The sequence below is a fragment of the Elephantulus edwardii genome, unplaced genomic scaffold (genome assembly GCF_000299155.1).
Source record: "Elephantulus edwardii isolate Elephantulus edwardi_28Jun2011 unplaced genomic scaffold, EleEdw1.0 scaffold00117, whole genome shotgun sequence".
NCBI lineage: Eukaryota > Metazoa > Chordata > Mammalia > Macroscelidea > Macroscelididae > Elephantulus > Elephantulus edwardii.
In genome coordinates this window covers 6,616,439-6,637,313 of record NW_006399867.1, presented here as the reverse complement: position 1 = coordinate 6,637,313, position 20,875 = coordinate 6,616,439, and the positions used below count along the sequence as shown (strand labels likewise).

The following is a 20,875-nucleotide window of genomic DNA, read 5'->3' as shown; positions in this document are numbered from 1 at the left end:
TTTTAATTTTTTTTTTTTAACCATGACACACATAAAAACAAGACTGTAATTTCTGGAAACAGGCCATTAGGCTGACAGGTAGCTCTGCTTTCCGTTTCTCAGACTCAGAAAGGAAGGCTCCAGAGCTTGTCTCCCCTGATGGGATGGAACGCGCTGGTTAACAGGGCATTTTGACGTTTTCCTTGCTATTGTTTAACCAGGGCTGGACGGGCCTTTGCCTTGTAAAGTAACTGGCATTTTAATTTCTCTACAGCTGCTACAGGGAGGGATCTGGGTTTCAGGGCGGGTTTATTTCTTGCTTCCCATGGGAACTTATTTGTCCTTACTTGTTTTTCTCCACCAGGACCATCCTGAACACGGGGTCCTGTTTCTTGTTCGAGAGCTTCTTAATGTGATCCAGGACTATACCTGGGAAGACAGCGGTGATGATAAAATCCGTATATACACCTGCGTCCTGCACCTCCTCTCTGCCATGAGCCAGGAGACCTACCTCTACCATATAGACAAAGGTACCCTAGATTCCCCCTCCACACCCTGTACTTGAATGTCATGAAGGTCTGATGGGATGTTTAGCATCCCTATTTCCTTGCTTTCCCCCTGTTTGTTTTATACCATTCTTGAGCGGTACATACCAAGCGTGCTTATCTGCTGATTGAAAGGTTGGCGGTTCAAGTCCACCTGAGACACGTTGGAAGAAAGGTCTGGCAATCTAATTCTAAAATTAAGCCATCATTTCACCACTTAATGAGTCAGATTTAAAATAAGGAAATAATGAATAAAATGTGTTATTATATACATTAAAAAAACAAACTCAACAAAAATAAGCCATTGTTGCTGTGTGGAGTCAGCCAGGTAAGGACAAATACTGTATGATTCCACTGTTAGAGAAAGCAAAGGAAGGTTAGCACACAGGCTCGTTCCTGGATGGTTATCAGGGATGGGAAAGATGAGAGAAGATAAGTGGAAATGAATGACTGATAGGTACATATGAAGATGGTCGTGAGAAAGGCAATATACAATAAAGGGATGACCAGCAGAGTGTCATGAAAGAAAGGGAAGATACAGAGCTGTGCACAAGACATACAGTCAACAAGGTCAACACGATGGCGTACACAGTCCTTCAGTATCAGCAATAAAGATGCTAATCTACAAAGGGTTATGTAGGCAGATGGCAAGATGAACAGATATGGATGGTTGAAAGGGACCACCCCTGTGATTATGCTTATGCATTAGGACTAAATCAGCCACTGGAAACCCTAGGGCACAGTTCCACTCCAACCCGCATGGAGTTGACGTGAGTTGAAAGCCACCGCACAGCAGTTGGTGGTGGTATGTTTTAGCTGCTGAAGATTTCTGGTCCAAAGTTTCTCTCAGCTGCCTCATTATCAGGATTTACCTTGAAGATATATTAGATTCCTGAGACCTTTCATGAACCTCTTAAATAAGCATTCCTATTTAAGTAGAATCCCGAGAACTTGTGTATAAGGCCCCTCAGATCTATTTTTATGGCTAGACAAGTTGGAGAAATGTCTGATTCAGTTGGTGAATCAGTGGCTTTTGTGGCTTCAGAATAACCCCATAAGTTGATGAACTGCACACATTCTTGAAGACTTCCTAGGTCTGTAACTGAAGCACAGCCTCTGGGAATCCTTGGTATGGATGTTTGTCAGATCCTCCGTTGGCCATGAGTTCACATGCTCCAGGAGGGAGAGATGGCCTTGTTTTCTCAGGCCACCAGACATTTTTAATTTCCTGGTACAAGGTTAGCACATGTATAGCATCGGACAGTCCCAGTTGCAGGGCTTCGCATACAGAGTCTGGTATCTCCTGCCTGTTGGACCCAATCCCCAGTTCCAACTTTTGGTTTCCAGAAAAAGTACCTGCCTTTGAAAGCCCTTCTCTCAGCAGTTTTAGCCCTTGGGTTTAAAAACTGCCTCTCGGGTTGGAAGTTTCCAGGACCACGATTGGAGCGCTGTGAAAAGAGCCCCAAAAAGGGACATAGGGGCACAGGCCTTTCAATGTCTCTCTGAAAGGGCCAAAAAGAGTGAGAGTATCATAGCTCCTTGCTGCCCCAGAGCAGAAAGTGGACAAAGAACCCGTAGCCCAGCCCCATGGTGCCTCAAGGGCCACACCAGCAGCAAGACATTCATTTATTCTTTATTGATTTACAGACTTTACTAATGGTTGTGGTGCCAAGAGTGGGGTTTATTAAGGAAATAAGTTGGGGAATGGGAGAGCCAAAGAATATCTCACACCACAAATCCAGGTTTAGTCCAGCAGTCCCAAGCCAGATTAACAGCAAAACACAATTCCTTAATATGTAAAAGTCCTGGTTTCAATTTAGCAATACAGAATTAAGAAGCCTCTGTTTTCCTCAGTCATCCAACAAGATTTGCCTCAGCACAGCTATAAGTCAGCGTCTCCTTCAATGATTCAGCAAGCACAGCAAAATTTTTTACTGTGACCTTTATCTCAGGGCTCCTCTGGTTACACCTTGCCACAATTTCTCTATAGTAATGCCAGTCTCTCCACCATCATCACCAGGGTCTTGCCATCACAGTCTTCCTCAAGTCTAGCTGCTCAGTGTGGGAAGCACTCTCTCTCTCTTATCCCAGTCCCACTGCTGCTGATGATTTACAAGACTATTTGCCTGGAGTTAAGGTAGCTGGAGACCAGAGGATGTTAAGGTATTGGCTAAAATTTGGACAAGAACAAACTGGGAGGAGGGTAGAGAGAATAGTGCAACAATGAATGAGTGGAAGCCCAAAATCTCTGTAAATGTTTATGAAAATTAATAAAATATAATTATAGGGAAAAAAAAGGTATTGGCTAAAAATGCCAACATTAGGCTAAAACCACAAGCACTAACAGTTGATAAGTTTCAGTTATCAAAGACTTTCTCTAACTGTGAGTGGGGCTGATGATAGAGCTGAAACTACGGCAGACTTATTAATGTTGATAATAACGATAACAATGTTATAACTACCAGTTACTCTGCTAGGCCCCACAGACCTTTTACTTTAATCCTCACAACAGTGATGTGTTTTCACATTAGACATGAATGAGCAACAGGAAACTCAGAAGGACAAAGTGCTGGACAGCAAATTCACCTTCAGCTGGGCAAGGAACTTTCTCCCCAAATAACAAAAAGCAGTGTTTTTGTTCATGTGTAACATGTAATTCATTGCCATTGAGTTAATACCAATTCAAGTCAAGCTGACCTTCCACCAGGTTTACAGAGGCTGTAAATCACTTGGTAGGAGATTGCCCATCTTTATTCCATGAAACGGCTGGTGGATTTGAACTACTTGCCTTTGGGTTGGCCGTGAAAACTTCCTTACCACAAGACTGCTAGAGCTTCCTGTAACATATACTGTAAAATAGAGAACTCAGTGGATTATCACAAAGCAAACATACCTATATAAGTTCTCGATCAAGAACTAGAACATTCACTAAGAGGAATTAAATACTTGTACTTGGTGCAACCTGGCTGAGCTCTTAAACCATGTTAAAGGAGCCACACGCAAAGAAGGCCTATATTCTGTAATTCCACTCATAAAAAGCATTCAAAATTAGCAGATCCATAGACACCACAAGAAAATGAGTGATTGTTAGAGAGTGAGGGGAGTAGACCCTGGAGAGGGAACTGCTGAGAAGTACGAGATCTCCTTTTGGAGTGATGGGACGGTCCTGAAATTAAGTGTGATGGTTTCCTGACAGTGAGTATACTAAAAACCACTGACTCCTGTGCTTTATACAGTAAATTTGATGCTATGTGAATTGTATCTCAAAAAATTTCAAGGAAAAAGTAGGATGTCACTACCTGGCCAGTAGTCTTCTCATGCTCCTTCCAGGTAGAGCCAACAATGGGTTTCCCAAAGATTTGTATACCACGCTCCTGATTTCTAGCATCATGAGGAAGTTTGCCAAGGTTTGGCTGCTTGTTTGGGGTTGTTGTGTTTGGGTGTTGGGTTTTATTTTTAATTTTATGGAAATGGAATAATTTAACAAGGTTTTGGTGTTTGGCCTCTTTTTGCTCAATGTTCGGTCTTTGGGATTCAGCGGTGTTATATGCCACTGAAGTATATCCTTTTTGTGGCTGTGTTGTATTCCATCACATGCGTATTTAATTTATCTGTTCCTTTAAGGGTGAATATTTATATGTGCCAAGTTGCAGATTTGGTTTATTGTAAATATTACTGCTATGAATCTCTTTACATATCTTTGTTGGATAAATGCCTTGGAGGTGCAGTGGTTGAGTGCATGACTGATCAAAAAAAGACTGGCAATTCAAATCCTCCAAAGCCGCTCTTGGAAGAAGTCTGTTCCATAAGGGAGATGGCCTTGAAAGCCCTGTGGGGTCGTCCTACTCATCCTATCGGGCTGATATAGGACTCCTACATTTATAGGGGATCAATATCAGCAGTCTTTTTACATGCCTAAGAGTAGAATTGGTTGCTCTTGGGGTTTGCTTGTGTTCAGCCCTGGTAGATCCTGCCTAACAGTTTTCTAAAATGAGAATACTGATTTACACCCCCACCAAGCATGCACAAGAGTTCCAGTTGCTCTACACCTTCACCAACACTTGCCATGGTCAGTTTTTTTTTAAAAAAGTTAAGCTGTTCTGATGAGTGAATAGAATTTGTTTTCTCTAGTAATGTATGAGGTTAAGCACCTCTTGCTCTGTTTAACAGCATCTTGATCTCTTGCTTGAAGTGTGTGTTGAAGGTCTCTAAGTGACAGAGGCATCAGAGGAATAGACTGTGAAGTGGAAGTGGGCTGTGATCATAGGGCACACCAGCGGAGCAGGCGAATCCTCCCTTCTCCCCCTCTTGATGGAGTTTCAGTGCATTCTCTCTCTAAATGCAGACTTGGATCATTTGTCAGCCAGGGAGCGAGGCTATTTGATAGGTAAGGAGTCTAACTTCCTAGCTTTTAAAGATGAAAACAGATGCCTGGATCCTTTCTCTTTCTTGCTAACCCAGCTGTGTTTATGTTGGATATGAAATTGTGACTTTGAAAAGGCACGAGCCCCCAGGGGGCCTGCATGAGGTTCTGCAGGGGCTGGGGGCTCCTCAATTGCCACTCCTTTTCCAGCCCTTTAGATAATGTTGACACAGGTCAGAGCTGCTGAAAAAGAGGATTTAAGTAGTTTGGGCATTTTTGAAACAGTGGTAGCGACTTCCTTTCCAGAATATTAAAAAGGAATGCTTTGTAATGACCTTGATCCAGTAACCCGAGTGCTTTGATGGGACTGAAGGGACCGTGTGTTTCATGAAAAATGATCACTATTTCTGTACACCAAACATCACTTTCTTAGTGTGAGACAGAGAGTTTTTACTCTCTGTTGGAAGAGTCCAACCTAAGATGCTGCTGTAAAACCACAGCAGCCCTCTCCTCTCCTCCGCACCATCTTCGAGGCTCTTGAAGCATTTGAGTTTGTAACCCTCTCCCCTCCACCCTCAACAGGTGCTGAGATCCTGGGTTATTTTTGGTACCCATTTGCCAAGGATCTCCCTTCTTCTTCTTCCCAAAGGCCATGTCTCTGAACTCTCAGTCCCATCTACCCACTGGCCTGAGCACAGTTCTTAGAATTCTGCCATCTACCTTTTGCTCTTTTTCTCTGTTCCCACCAAGTTGTAGCATAGGAAACCAGTTTTCCCTTTCCTGACCTCCTTTCCCACCTTCTCAGGTAGGGTCCACCTTGACGGCTCAGCTTGCTGTTGCCTGTAGTCAAGTTGGTTCTCACTCCCAGCAGCCTTCAGTATGACCAGCCAGAGAACATTGGCTGGTCCGGCATCATCTTCCTGGTCGTCAGCACATTTGAGCCCATTGTTGTGACCCTGGTGTCTGTCCATCTCCAGGAGGTGTCCTTGTTTTCACCGGCCCTCCGCTGTACCCAACAGTGAGTCCTCTTTTAGCAATTGGTCATTCTTGTGAATGTGTCCAAAGTTAAAAATTTTGGTCCTTATTTCTAAGAACATTCTATTTTGTGCCCATTTATCTAGGAGCTCGGGTTAGAGTTCACAGATTCCAGAACTCCTTTCTAAACCTAGATTTTAAGATCCCAGAACCCTCAGGACTGCTTCTTTCAAGCTCTTGGCACCAGTGATTGTGTCTGCCTGTTTGCTTGTCTGTTTTCCCAACAGGCTGTAACTCTGTAAAAACAAAGCCCTGGTCTCTTTCACTCTCTGTTAGTCCCAGCTCTGTGCCCAGAGCTCTCATTCAGTAGGAGTCGGTGGGTGTAGCTGTATGTCCCACTCTGAACACACCTCAAGCCCCGTGGGGCAGGAAGCTTGCAGTTCAGGTGGTTGACCACAGGGGTGGCTGGCCATGAGCTGTCCTTGAACTTCTCTCCTCCAGTGCTAGGCTGCTCAGACAAGAGTAGATTCTAACCCCTAGGAAGCTGGGGAATTTGTCCCAGGCGCTATTCTGGGTCTCCGCAGCAGACAGGAGAAATTCCTTCCCCAGCTGCAGCTTCGCCACCCTGTAAAATCCTGTGGTGGCGAATGCCTGGGTCAGATTCTTTCCTTTCTTACGAGTTGCCGGGAAGCAGATATGTCAGAGCATGTCAGACATCCAGAGCAGGGCCTGGCTGCTGCAGCCCCGGGCTGCTCCCCACTGACCTGGGTGCAGGGGCACATTCTCCAAGAATGCAGTTGCCACAGGAGCGAAGCATTCTTATGCACAGTTATTCAGAATTGGGTTAGATTACCTGGGTGATGAGCTGGAGAGCAGGGGCCCCTGCTTTTAGTCTTCCTTGCTTTCAGAGTGTAAATGTCTCAGTGATTTAGCCCAAATACAGGCCCACTCTAGCATTCACCTCGGGAGCAAACACCTGGACTTCCCTTGTTCCTACTTCTGACCCCTTGTTCCTACTTCTGACCTGTCCAGGCTGTGTGTGCCTCTAGGAGCTTCTTGTGCTGCTGGTGAACTGTGACATTGAATTGGGTTCCTCCAGAAGAGCACCGTTGGTGCCCATGGACATGAGGTGATGGGCACGTCAGTTTGGGAGCTGAGATAAAAGCAGCTAGAACATGGCCCGAGAATAGAGTGTCTATGGCAGTGGGAGTGTGGAGAGAAGATGGAATTGAGGGCAGGAGTGGAGGCTTCTTTGTGGCCTCACAGGTTTTCACAGGATGCCGGTTATTAACATACAAACCAGGAGGAAACAGCTGAACTGTCTGTCGTTTAGGGACCAACACTGTGGTCTGTCCATATAACCACTCAGACACATAAGACAGCACAGGGCGCTCTTGTGGCCCAGCGGGTAAGGAGTTGCCTTGCCAGTGCTAAGGTTCTTGGTTCACATCCAGCAGCTGCTCTGCAGAAGGAAGATGGGCAGGCTCCTCCTGTGTGTTTTACAGCCTCCGAAAACCCACCAGAAAGTCAGCTATGTGACAGTTTTGAATAAATAGCATCTAATGACAACAGCAACGATGGCACTTCTGATTGGTATATGCTAATGAGAAAGTGGCTCCAAGACTTCTTGTTGTTGTTGTTGTTAAGTGCCGTTGAGTCGCATGCGACTCATAGCGACCCTATAAAGGAGAGTCCTCAACTCTTGAGTGTCTTTCATCCTCTCTCCAGGTTCATAGGGTTTCCAGAGGCAAGCTATTACGGAAGTGGATGCTGCTCCTGCTTCCAAGCTTGTTTTAATTGGAGAGCTCCACCCCACTCTCTGTCCGCATTGGGTAGCCAACCATTAACGCATGTGACACATCTGTGTCACAGTGTTCAGCCTCACAGCAACCACAAGTGACCGCTTTCAGTGTAGTCAAGACTTATTAGTAAGTTAAAATAATAAAAGCCAATTGCAGTGTAGCCCCTCACTCTCCTTTCTGTGTGAGGGGCAGCGAGGAGGAAGGGCGGGAGGAAGGGTGGGAAGCCAGACTGAGGGGAGTGGCAGCAGGAGGCTGGCGTTGAGCAGTGATATAGTCACAGAGCGGTCAGAGAGGAAGGCTTCAGTCTCAGGCATTTTCGAGAGGATTCATTCAGGCTTTGCCAACAGTTGATTATACCGCAGTCACAGTCCATTGAAGGCTGTTTTGAAAAAAGGTCATGGGGCAGGTCACAAGTCAAGGTGCACCGTGCCGAGAATGTCCTGGTGCCTGTTTCCCCATCTGTGCTGGCCCGGGGACACTGGGCTTATGCACACAGAGCCCTTGGCCTGGTGCCTGACACACAGGAGGCACTCGGCAGTGGCAGCCACGATGGTGATGATTGTTGTGTCCTCCAGGAAGGGGACAGTTTCCGCACCACTGGGCCGCTGGCACAGGCCATCCCACAGGCCGCATGTCCTCTGTGTGATCCCAAGGCCCCAGCCCGGTGGGAAACAGTGACTGTTTCCACTCGCCCCGCCATGCTTTCCTGCCATCTGCTGCCGCCGCCTGATGCTCGCTGCCTCACTGTTCTTGTTTGTCCCTTCAGTGGACTCCAACGACAGCCTCTACGGGGGGGACGCCAAGTTCCTGGCGGAAAACAACAAGCTGTGTGAGACGGTGATGGCCCAGATCCTGGAGCACCTGAAAGCCCTGGCCAAGGATGAGGTGAGTGCCCTCTGCCTTCCCCTCAACCCCAGCGCTTGCTGGGAAATCAGGGGATTGTAAGAATGGTCTGGCAAGAGAGCAGTTTCATGGACGGGACGTGCTTACGTGCAGACTGTTTATAACGGGCCCTGGCTGTTTTCTCCGTGTGCAATGTCCCTGTCCCAGGTCTTCTCATCACTCAAGTGTTATTGCAATGTCACCTCTTCAGAGAGTCACTCTCAGCCCCAACTCTTAGCTACCACTTTTCCTAACGTCTCTACCATATTACCTTGTGAGTCTGCCTGTGGCTGGTGCCGAGCTGAGTCCTGAGCCCCTGGGATCCATCTGTCATCACAGAACAGAGGGGAACCCGGAGCAGTGACTGCGTGTTGAGTCAGTACTAGTGTGTGCCTTCTGCACGTCAGCTCCTGCAGCGCCCACAGCAACCCTGTGAGCCTCAGCTGTTCTGTTTATTCCCGGTGAACAGAATAGGAAACCAGAGCCGCTCTGGCTGCAGACTCCTAACTATCCCATGGTCCTCCTCAACCAAGGCCTGTGAGGAAGTGGCCTGTGGTCATTATCTAACTTAGAGTTTTCTGATTCCTTATAGATTACCTGCAGTTGGTGTATATTAAGTTCAGTGAGCTGAGAGAAAGTATTATCTCCCTTGTTAGAAAACAAAATCCCAGGGCTGTACCTAGGTAATGTGGGCAGGGTAGTCGTCTAAACCCATGCTCTTATCCACGAATGTATTCTTTCATCAGATGTTACATCTTTTCTCTTTCCACTGTAGTTTCTTGTTAATATTTTTCATTTAGAGTATGTTCAATATCCTTTCGATACGCTGTTGTTGTGTACTGTTGAGTCAGACGTGACTCATAACTGACCCCCAGCAGGTTCCCAGAGGCGGCCCGGGAGGAAATTTCCCATCTTTCTCTCACAAAGCAGCAAGTGGACTTGAAGTACATGCCCTTTGGGTGACAGCACACCACCTCCTTATCTACTAGTCCACTTGTTATCATTAAGTGCCATTGAATCACCTGCGACTCATAGCAAGATTACGTATGACAGCTCTGAAGCGAGTCCTAGCCTGAGCCAGTCTTGCTGACTCTGACACACCAACCCCTATTACCCCAGTCACTGAGTCAATCCATCCCATCAGGGGTTTTCCTATCCTGCACTGTCCTCCTACCCTTCCAAGCATAATTTCCTTCTCCAAGGACCAGTTTCTCCTGGCCGTGTCCCCAAAGTATGTGAGCTTCAAAATCCTTGCCTCCAAAGAGAAAGGTGATTTTACTCCTCCTCTAAGACAGACCTATTTGTTCATTTGGCAGTGTTCTCATGGTATGTTCAATGCTCTTTTCCACCGGCATGCAGAGGCATTGAATCTTCTTCTGTCATCCTTAGTCATTTTCCAGATTTTTGACTAGAGCTCCTTGTGTATCCATACTGTTGTTGTTATTTTGTGCCATCGAGTCGCTTGCGACTCTGTTTATAATAGTCCTAAACCTTGCTCTATCTTGAGCCAATTTCATTGTTCCTGACACACCTACCCCTATAATTCCAGTCACTGACTCAATCCATTTCATCCAGGGTCTTCCTCTTTTGCACTGACTCCCCACTCTCCCAAGCATAATGTCCTTCTCCAAGGACTGGTCCCGCCACACAACATGCCAAAAGCATGCGAGATGGAGTTTCAAAATCCTTGCATCTAAGGAGCAGCCTGGTTTCACCCTGTCCAGGATGGACCTTTTTGTTCTCTTGGTGGTACATGGTATGTTCAATACTCTTCTCCAGCACCACAACACAAATACTTCGATTCTTCTTCTGCCATCCTTGGCCAGTGTCCTGCTCTCTGATGCATAGCAAGTATTTGCAAAGACCATAGCCTGGATCAAACTCACCTCGGTCTCTAGGCTGACATCATTGCTCTTCAGTACTCTGGAGAGGTCCCTGACAGCAGATTTTTTTAACAGTTGTATTACCATTTTTATTTGGTTGGTTTTTGTTTTGTTTTGAGAATCAAATTACATGATCCTTGTAAAGTCTTCTGTATGGCAACCACTCTATACAAACAACATTGCAATAGAAAGAATCCACTTTGGCTCCTGTCTGCTCTGTATATCATCTAAGAAGACAATGAAATGCCTTACTGAAAATATTAACTATATATATGTTGTTATTGTTGTTGATTGCCATTGAGTCAAGCATGACTCATAGTGACCCTTTGAACAAAAGACCTGAAGTCCTTCCACAACCATTGCCATTTATCATAGTTCACAGAGTTTCCAGAGGCATGCTCTTTAGGAAGTGAATACCACCCCTGCTTCCAAAGACAGCAGATTTTTGTGCTGTATAAATAAGGGCTCTGGTGATGCAGTCCTGGGGGAATCCCACTGCTGACCCAAAGGCAGCACCTCTATGGCAGTTTGAATCCACCAGTAGCTTCATGGGAGAAAGACAGGCGATATCCTTCCATGTGATTTACAGCTTTGGAAACCTCCCAGAGGGTCAGCTATGAGGTGGTTCTGACTCAGTGTCAGTGAGTTAGGCAGTATAAATAGCTACCTAATTCCCTTCTACATCATGCACTCCGTTTTTTGGTGCCCCAAGCATTAGAGTGGCAGATGGACCCCAGTAACCCCATCTCGGGCTTGGCTGGGTCCTTGGTCATTCAGACACAGGCAGGCCTCTGTTATTGTCAAGGCCGATGCTGCTGAGTAGTCATGAGCTGTTTCAGGAAAACAAGTTCATGATCTAAGTGTTAGAGAAGACACCTTCCCCGCCCAGCTTACAGATGAAAGGCCTTTTGTCGACTTGTATAGTCAAGCGAGTCTGGGTGGCTCCGTTGCTGCACAGCTAATGGTTCTGATGCATCAGCTTCCACAAGAGGAAGATGGGCGGGTACTCTCTTCCTGTTGAGATTGTTGTTGTTGTTGTGTGCTGTCGACTTGTCTGTGACTCATAGCAACCCTGTGTACAACAGCCCTAAACCCTGCTCTGTCCTGTGCCAATCTCACTGTCTTTGACACACCTACCCCAATTACCCCAGTCACTGAATCAGTGCACCGCATAGAGGGTCTTCCTCTCCTGTGCTGTCCCTCCACCCTACCAAACATGATATCCCTGCCCTAGGACTGGTCCCTCCTTGCAACATGTCCAAAGTATGTCAGACAAAGCTTCAGAATCCTTGCCTCCAAGGAGCAGCCTGATTTAACCCTCTCCAGAACAAACCTGTTCGTTATCTTAGCAGTCTGTGGTGTATTCAATACTCTTCTCCAGCACCACAGCTCAAAGGCATCAATTCTCCTTCTATCCTCCTTAGTCATTGTCCAGCTTTTTCTGACATATAGCAAGTGATTGCAAAGACCATGGCCTGTATCACACGCACCTTAGTCTCCAGAGTGACACCATTGCTCTTCAGTACTTTGGAGAGGTCCCTAACAGCAGACTTTCCCATCACAATATGTCTTTTAATTTCCTGGCTGCTGGTGCCGAGAGTGTTGATTGTGGAGCCAAGCAAACTAAAGCTGTAAATGATCTCTTCGCCTTCCATCCTGATGCTGCCAGTTGGCCCAGTGGTGAGAATCTCTGTCTTCTTGATATTGAGCCTCAATCCATATTGCCTAAACAACCTGTTGGAGGGTCTCTGAGAGTTGGAATCCTCTGGATGGTAGAGAGTTGGATTTTTTGGGGGTGTGGGGATGGGGAGAATGGTCAAGGAGCCCTAATGGCACAGCATGTAAGTACTCAGCTGCTCACCAAGAGGTTGGTGGTTTGAACTCATGCAGCAGCTTGGTGGGGGAAGACCTGGATATCTGCTCCTGTAAGGACTACAGCTCAGGGAACTGCCTGGACATTGCTGCCGGGTCAGTGAGGTGGAATCAGCGCTGGAGGGCCAAGCACAGTAGCTCGGTCACAGGGCTCTGAGTGTGGGTTAAAGACCATGCTTTTCTTTCTCTTTATTTAAGGGGTTTTGGGAGCAAGTTAATGCTTGCTACCCTGCAGGAGAAATGAGCATCCCCTACCTTCAACTTGAACTTGTCAATACTAATTTATACTTATCCTGCCCCAATCCCCAGCTCCCTTCTCTGACTTTTTATCATTGTGAATTGGAGAGAAAGTTTACAAAGCTAATTAGTTTTCCATTCAGCCACTCATGGATTTTGTTTTCTAAGACTAATTACAACGTCTTCAGTGCTGCTGCACTCTTCACTCTTCCCCCTTCCTCCTTGGGATTCCTGTTTCCACCAGTCCATCTTTCCTGCCTTCTGAACTCAACTCATGGGCAGATGCTGCCCTTTTGATCTGATGTGGTTGATTCTTCTAAGGACTGAGGGTGCATGCCGCCCTGGTGTTATTGTTCATCTTGTAGACATGTCTGTGGCCTAGTGGTAAGAAGCTGTGCTACAGTCCCAAAGGCATGCGTTTCGAATCCACCAAAAGAAAAGGATGGGCCGTCTCCTCTTGTGTAATTTACTGTCTCTGAAAACTTGCTGGAGGTTCAGCTTTGGGTCATTTCCAACTTCACAGCACACAACAGCAACAAGGACTATAGTCTCGGGATATCAACCCGTCGCCATGAGACCAGGAAGCCTGGCATTTTATGTTTTTTAGTTTTGCTCTACATTTTCCACTCTTCCCAGGATCTTCTATTCTTATCCCTTTCTAAGTGATTGGTGGTGGTATCCAGGCACCTTCTAGTTATGCTCGTCTCCAGGTCATGGACCTTGAGCCTAAAGTGATCTGTTAGCTTTTTGTACTGATTGTTTCTGTGCCTCTTTCCTTTTCTTCCCTCATCTCTGTTCTGTGCAGGAAGAGAACCATAGTTTCACCTTAGATGGCTGTTCGCAAGCTTTTGAGACCTCAGGGGCTACTCAGCAAAGTTGGACATAGGATTTAAGTTTTTGTGGCCTTCCATGCCAGTCAACCTTGATGGCCCTTAGGACCAGGTTCTCAAAGCCCTTGAACCAGCAACTTATCCACAGAGTAGTAGGTTCTGATCCAGATGTTTACCTCTCTTTGCCCCTTATTGTCTCAGCTATAAAAAACAAAGAAAACTCACTGCCATTAGCTTGGTTCCAACTCATAACAATCCACCATCAGTTTCTGAGTATAAATCACAACAGGAAGTTGTGTCTCAAGCAGACACTTTTTTTTATTTGCGTCCAAGGGAGAAAGATGAACAGTCTCTTCTCATGAGATTTATCACCTCAGAAAACCACCGAGAGGTCAGCTGTCTGTTCCAACTCAACAGCAGTGAATAGAGTAGTAGTACTAGTAAGGTCGTCTAGATTCATCTTTCTTATGTGGTGTTTTGTGAATTCTTCAATATTACTTAGTATTGTATAGTATTCCACTGTATAGAATAGTTTATCCATTTGTTTGTTGATGGACATAGGTTATTCCCATCTCTTTCCTATTGTAAATAATGGTGCAGTAAATATGGGTGTGAAGTTGTTGCTAAAAAGCAATGATCTAAGTCTAGAGACTAAGGTGCACCTGATTCAGGCCATTGTCTTCGCCAATACCTGCTGTGCATCAGAGAGGTGGACAGTGACTAAGGATGAAAGAAAAAGAGTCAATGCCTTTGAGTTGTGGTGCTGGAGAAGAGTCTTGAATGTACTACATAATGCCAAGAAAACTCATCAGTCTATCTTGGAAAGGGTAATAAAACCAAGTTTCTCCTTGGAGGCTAGGATTTTCAAGCTCATATACTTTGGGCATGTGGCCAGGAGGAACTGGTCCTTGGAGAAGGACATCATGCTTGGAAGGGTGGAGGACAGCACAAGAGAGGAAGACCCCTGATAAGATGGATTGATACAGTAACTGGGACAATGGGGATAGGTGTGTTGGGGTCAGTGAGACTGGCTCAGGACAGGGCAGGCTTCAGAGCTGTTGTGCATAGGGTCGCTGTGAGTCACAGGCAACTCAACAGCACATAACAACAACAAATATGAGTGTGCGTGTTGTAAGGAGAGACAGGTCTTTGGAGAGGGACATCATGCTGGGCAAAGTGGAGGGACAGCGCAGGAGGGGAAAACCCTCTATGAGGTGGATTGATTCAGTGACTGGGATAATGAGGATGGGTGTGTCAGAGGCAATGTGATTGGCGCAGGATAGAGCAGGGTTTAGGGCTGTTGTGCATAGGGTCGCTATGAGTCGCAAACGACTTGACGACACATAACAACAACATGTATTAGTTTATGTCACCGCTCTTATTTCCAACTTTTTGAGGAGGTGCCAGACTAATTTTTCACAAAGGTTGCCCCATTTTACAGGCCCTTGAGCATTATGTGAGAATTCCAGTCTTTCCTCACCCTATTTGTTGTTTGCTTTCTCTCTGATTTTTGCTGTTGTTGCTGGGGCGAGATGATATCTCATTGTTGTTTTGATTTGCATTTCTAATAGCTTCATGTGTTTATTGGCCAACTGAATGTGTCTTCTTTGGTGAAGTGTCTTTTCATGTCCTCTGCCCATTTTATAATTTAGTTATGTGTCTTTCTTTTTCTATACATTTTAGAGATTATCCCCTTGTCAGGTATGTCATTATCGAATATTTTCGCCACCCATAGACTCTCCTTTTGCTTTTATGGAGCAGCTTCTGATGCATATAAGCCTTTAATTTTTAGACAGTTCCAGGCATCTGGTTTATCCTGTTGCTGTCTGTACATTTTTGGTTATGCCTCCTAGTCTATTTATGCCATAGATTAGAGCTCCTAAGTTTGCCCTTATGTTTTCTTTGATGGTGATCTTTCTTTTTTTAATTTTTTTAAAATGTTTTTCTTTTTTGTGTGCATGTACCGTCAAATCAGATCTGACTGGCACAGGAGGAGATTGTCCCTCCTTCCCTGGCAGAACATCTGGTGGATTCGAACTGTTCGTCTCTGGGATTGTAGTTGCAGCTCCTTGCCACTAGTCCACCAGAGCTTCCCTGATGGTGATCTTTCTAAGTTTCAATTTTACACTTGAGACCTTGATTCCTCTTGAGTTAGTTTTTGTATATGGTGTGAGGTATGGGTGTTCAGGGTTCTGCATGTGAGTATCCGATTTTGCCGGCCTTACTTGCTAATGAGGCTCTTTTCCTTCCTAATGGGTTTCATGTCTTTATCCAAGATCAGCTGTCCACAGATGGATAGATTGACTTCAGAGTTCTCAAATCTCTGTACCAGCACCAGCTGCTTTGATGACTGTGGCTGTGGAGCAGGTTTTGGGCTTGAGAGACAGAGTTTTCCTTTTTCAGAAGTGCTTTACTACTTCTCTGGGATCTATTTCCTTTCCTTAAAAGTAAATTATTCCCCACCCCAATCTCTTTGAAAAGTGAGGACGGAATCTCATTCACGGAAGCTCCTTTGGGGTTGTTGTTGTTGTGCCATTGAGTCGCCTGCGACTCATAGCACGCTGTGGACAACAGCTCTGAAGCCAGTCCTGTCCTGAGCCAGTCTCACTGACTCCGACACACCTAATCCTATTGCCCCAGTCACTGAGTCAATCCATCTCATCCGGGATCTTCCTCTCCTGCTCTGTGTCTCCATTCTTCCAAGCAAGATGTCCTTCTCCAAGGACCAGTTCCTCCTGGCCACGTGCCCAAAGTATGTGAGACGGAGCTTCAGAATCCTTTGGGTAGTATCACTATTTTCACAATATTAAGTCTTCCTATCCATATTTCTCTGAAAATTTCTTAAAAATACTGAGTCTGGCTCTCTCTTCTTGCTAAGGAACCAAAGAAAAGTAATGTGAGTTTGACAAACTGCACCGGGAAAAAATGTGCAGTGTGGCTTAAAAAGACATTTCTTTACTCTAATGCAACAGGATGGGTTTAATCTGAGGCAACTATGACGGCATAAATGACTGTGACTCTTGGCCTCCCCTCCACCCAAGCTTAGAAGGAAAGGAAAGCACAGAGCCAGAGAATTTGGAGCTATTTTAATTTAACATTTATTCTTTGCTCTGGGCGGTGATGGTGATAATGAGCCTGAAACTGAGTTCTGAAATAGCTGAGCTGGGATGTTTCCAGAGAGTATTCTGATTCATGTAAATACCAGCGATGTTCAGTGAACCGGTCTCTCCAGACACATGTCTGTTAAAAAAAAAATACCAGCGGACTGAGCTGAAATGGAACCTACCATCCTTGTTTGGCCGGTGGCCTGTGCAGTTCAACTCCGACCTCCAGTACCCCAGAGGTGAGGTGCTCAGGACTGGGTGACCCAAGAATACAGGCTTGTTCCCCAGGCCTTTTACAGCCGGGGAGAGGAATCCTGCAGCTGCTGTGTCCACCTCATCACTTCTTGGCGCTGTGACAGCCCTGCTTCCAAAACCAGCCTTCAGCCCAGCGTGGCCTAAAAGAAAAGCATTTATTTTGGGTGTGGGGATGCCCGGTACTTGGGCCAGGCCCTTCAGGCTTCCTGGAAATGACCATTCTCATAGAAAAGAATAAAAAGGAACTCCTGTATGAACCTCTGAGGACTGGGGTGACTCAGGCCCTTGTTTGATTCTCTCTGTAACAAGTTTTTATTTTGGAAACTTTCTTGCTTGTTGAGTGCTTTCTTACCCCTCACACCCAGCCTTAACAATCTTATTTTTAATGGGCTCTTACATCCAAAGCTCACATCCGTTGAGCTTTTTTCAGGTAAAATTCTTAGGTCAGAATATAAAGCATTGGAGAAAAAGCCACTCAAAGATCATGTTCGGACTTAAAAAAAATCTGTCTGTCCTGAAATGTCATTCAAGGACCACTTAGGGGAGATGATTTAAGTTGGTTATGAAATATCTTTTTACTTGGGGCTATGGATCCACAGAGAATTGGGGGTCTTTTGTTCACCCAAGAGTCAGAGGAGGTGTGAGAGGTGGGCAGAGTGGGCTGGAACCTGCTTACTGGAACGCTCTGCCCAGGTGCCTGAATAAGCCGCACTGCACTGTCTGATAAAGAAAGTGAATCCAGAGCAGGCAGGCCAGGTACTGATTGAGGTCACATGGGGATGCCAGCCCTCTCGCCCTCACTGTGCAAGCTGACCTTGTGCCTCAGGGGTCACTGAGGTGTTCCTGTGACTGCCATGTGGTCCACGCTGTCGCTAAGGTAAACTCAGTTTGGGGGCCTGTGTCTGTTGATGGTTGTTCAGCCTTCCACACTCAGCTGTATCTTAAGCGACACCTTGGTTGTTATCGTTCTTTTTCTTCACTAAAAGACTTGACTTCTTGGGAGTGGCCACCAGAGAAGTTGGGGGACAGTTGGTCCAGGGGTTAGCACCAAATCACCTCTGTAGGATTCATATGCTTGTTTGTGGATAATGGTTCTATCCATCTGGAATTCTGACTGTTTCTGCTTCCCTGGGGAATACTGCATAGCTGCTAGCAGCATCCAGCAGGTCTGTGAACTGCTGTGGTATGTGGATTCCTAACACGGGATGGATTGGACTGCCATGAGAACAAATAGGTCTGTCTTGGAAAGGGCGAAATCAAGTTTCTCCTTGGAGACTAGGATTTTGAAGCTCTGTCTCACATACTTTGAGCACGTGGCCAGGAGGGACCTGTCCTTGGAGAAGGACATCATGCTTGGAAGGGTGGAAGGACAGTGCAGGACAGGAAAACCCTGCATGAGATGGATTGACATAGTAACTGGGGTAATGAGAGTAGTTGTGTCGGAGTCAGTGAGACTGGCTCAGGACAAGACAGCCTTCTGAGCAGTTGTACATAGGGTAGCTGTGAGTCATGGGAAACTCGACAGCACATAACAAAAATATGAGGCGAAGGGAGCTCTGGTGGCTTAGCGTTGAGGAACTTTACTATCAGCCCAGAGGTACACAGTTCAAACCCACCAGCTGTCCCATGTGAGAAAGATGGACAAGTATCTCCTCTCTGAAAACCCGCCAGAGGGTCAGCTATAGGTTGGTTCAGACTCCGTGGTAGACGACAACAACATGAGGTGACGTAGCCATGACTGCCGTGGTTAATTGCTTGACTGCTAACCCGAAGAGTCAGTGGACTGAGCTCCTGCCTGCTCTCCGGGAGAAAGCTGTGGCCACTTGTTCAGTCAAGATTTACAGCCTGGCAAGCCCCGTGGGGCAGGTCTACACAATCCTATTCAGGTGACTGCGAGTCAGAATAGTCTAGACGGCAGCTTGATATACATCTCATTAACCCTCCGGAGATCTTTAGAATCCCTCCGAAGCCACCTGTTGTGTAGTCTTACCTTCAAGGTGAAGAAGCTGGGGCTCACAGAGGGTAAGCAGCTGCCCAGGCCCTACAGCAATTAAGTGGCAAAGCTGACACTGGAACCCAGGCTTGACCTGCTCCATCATCAGCACTGCCCACTGGGTGCCCACCCACCCACAGGCCTGCCCTGGACGCAGCCTGAGCCCCAGCTCGAGACAGTAACCTCCCATGTCTTCTTTTTCAGGCCCTGAAACGCCAGAGCTTGTTGGGCCTCTCCTTCTTTAACAGCATCCTGGCCCACGGGGACCTACGAAACAACAAGCTGAACCAGCTTTCCGTCAACTTGTGGCACCTGGCACAGAGGCATGGCTGTGCAGACACCAGGACCATGGTGAGGCGCTCAGAGGGCCCCTCAGGTACTCATAGCACGGGCCCATCATGGGGCTCAGGACAGATAGCCCCTGGCTCCAGTAGCCCCAGGGCTCCCTTTGGAGGGGTGCTCAGGCCCACCATTTTTTTTTAAATTATTTTATTATTTTTTATGTGTGTGTACTGTCAAATTGGATCTGAATGGTACAGGAGGAGACTGCCTCTCCTTCTCCAGCAGAGCACCTGGTGGATTTGAGCTGTGTGCCTTCGGGGTTGCAGTGCAGCTTCTTGCCACTAGGCCACCAGACCTCCCTGGTAGGCCCACCATTTTTGCTGGCCGCCTGACTAGAACCAGAAAGGAGAATATGAAATGTTCATTCTGTCTGATTACAGTAACCACACACATTGAAGTCTTCCCTTGTTCATACCCCAATCTGATTTTATAGGGACTAAGTATAATTTAAGTTGTATTAAACTTCGCTGGTGTCCGCCGTCCCCCAAGTTCTTCATTGCCACCTGTTCTCTGCTAGGTCACGTGAAGCTCATAACAATGGCCGACTTGCTGGAGCCTTCAGTTCCATGAATGGATAATTATGAACCAGAATGTAAACAGTTCTGCCTTTTCTTCCTAGGTGAAAACTCTGGAATACATCAAGAAGCAAAGCAAACAGCCAGACATGAGTCACCTGACGGAGCTGGCCCTGAGACTCCCCCTGCAGACGCGGACCTGATGGCTCGTCCCCAGGCCTGGGTCCAGGGCTTCAGAGAGACACATCTTGCTCTAGGCTTGTACTGGAATCCAGGCTCTTTGTTCTTCAGGTTTTCGTTTCTCTTAAAACATGAATACAGATGGGTTCATTCTTTGGCTCTTGTCCAGACTTTCTGACAGTGAAAAAGGGGGAAGCGCGAGCACACACATCACATCTTGCTCACTGAGAAGCAGCATCTTCGTGTTTCTTTGTCCAAGTGACATTCAGGTTCTCAGTCAGCGCTTACAAGAATCCACTGACCCTCTAGCAAGAGAGAAGCTTAAAAATGCCAGTGATACATTTTTAGTAGGTTCTTTTTTATTTCTATATTTTTGGAAAGCAATCCACTTTTCAAGAGCGACTGTCCACACTGAGGACTGGAATCTGGAATTGAATGTAAAGTCTGTTGCTCACACCAGACTCAAGTTAGCTGCTTCTGATAAAAGCATCTCTTGGTGAGACTCAGAGCATGTGGGTTGGTCAAAGGAGGAAATGAGGTCAGAGTGGACAAGCCTCACTGTGGCTTCAGCGGCAAGTTCACAGGAACTAAGGAAGCATCCTGGAGGAACCTGACCGCTCATTTAATTACTCTTGACTTTCTTCATCCAGATTGCGCTTATTAGCCCATCTTGTCTTTCAACTGTCATTCCAAACAGCATGTAGTTCTGGCTACTTTTCTGTTGCCAGTTTGGTAGAATCGGAATTTTGTATTACCGCTCATAGGCTTTGAACATTTACTTAAGTAAAAATTTCCCCATGAACATGCATCCAGGTTATGGAGTAAAAGTGTCCTAAAACATGTTATTTGGAGGGGGGGGGAACCCAACAAACCCAGACAGACCACCAAAACAAAAAATGTTATTTTGTGAAGCTGTATTCACATTGATCATATTTTAGTTCTTCACTCTGGGTGTGCAAATTAATTGGGGGATCACAGTTAACTTCAGAAAGTAAAATGATTTAAAAGTTGTTTATATAAACTTCTGTTCTTACTGAAAACACAGGCTGCGAACACAGATCTGCTGGCTGTCTTGGTAATGATGATAACCACAACCACCCCATTTTCCCACTCTCCCC

At 46.2% G+C, this 20,875-nt stretch overlaps 1 protein-coding gene across 1 annotated transcript in view; it reads left to right on the top strand.

Moving 5' to 3' along the window:
• Nucleotides 1–19,780, top strand: part of LOC102867320 (chromosome unknown open reading frame, human C16orf62) — a 168,633-nt gene extending 148,853 nt beyond the window's left edge. The window contains exons 27-30 of the mRNA XM_006892659.1: nucleotides 344–509; nucleotides 8,431–8,549; nucleotides 18,925–19,071; nucleotides 19,682–19,780. Of these exons, the coding sequence (XP_006892721.1) occupies nucleotides 344–509; nucleotides 8,431–8,549; nucleotides 18,925–19,071; nucleotides 19,682–19,780 (531 nt within the window). The remainder of the gene's footprint in view (nucleotides 1–343; nucleotides 510–8,430; nucleotides 8,550–18,924; nucleotides 19,072–19,681) is intronic.
• The last annotated feature ends 1,095 nt before the right edge of the window (nucleotides 19,781–20,875 follow it).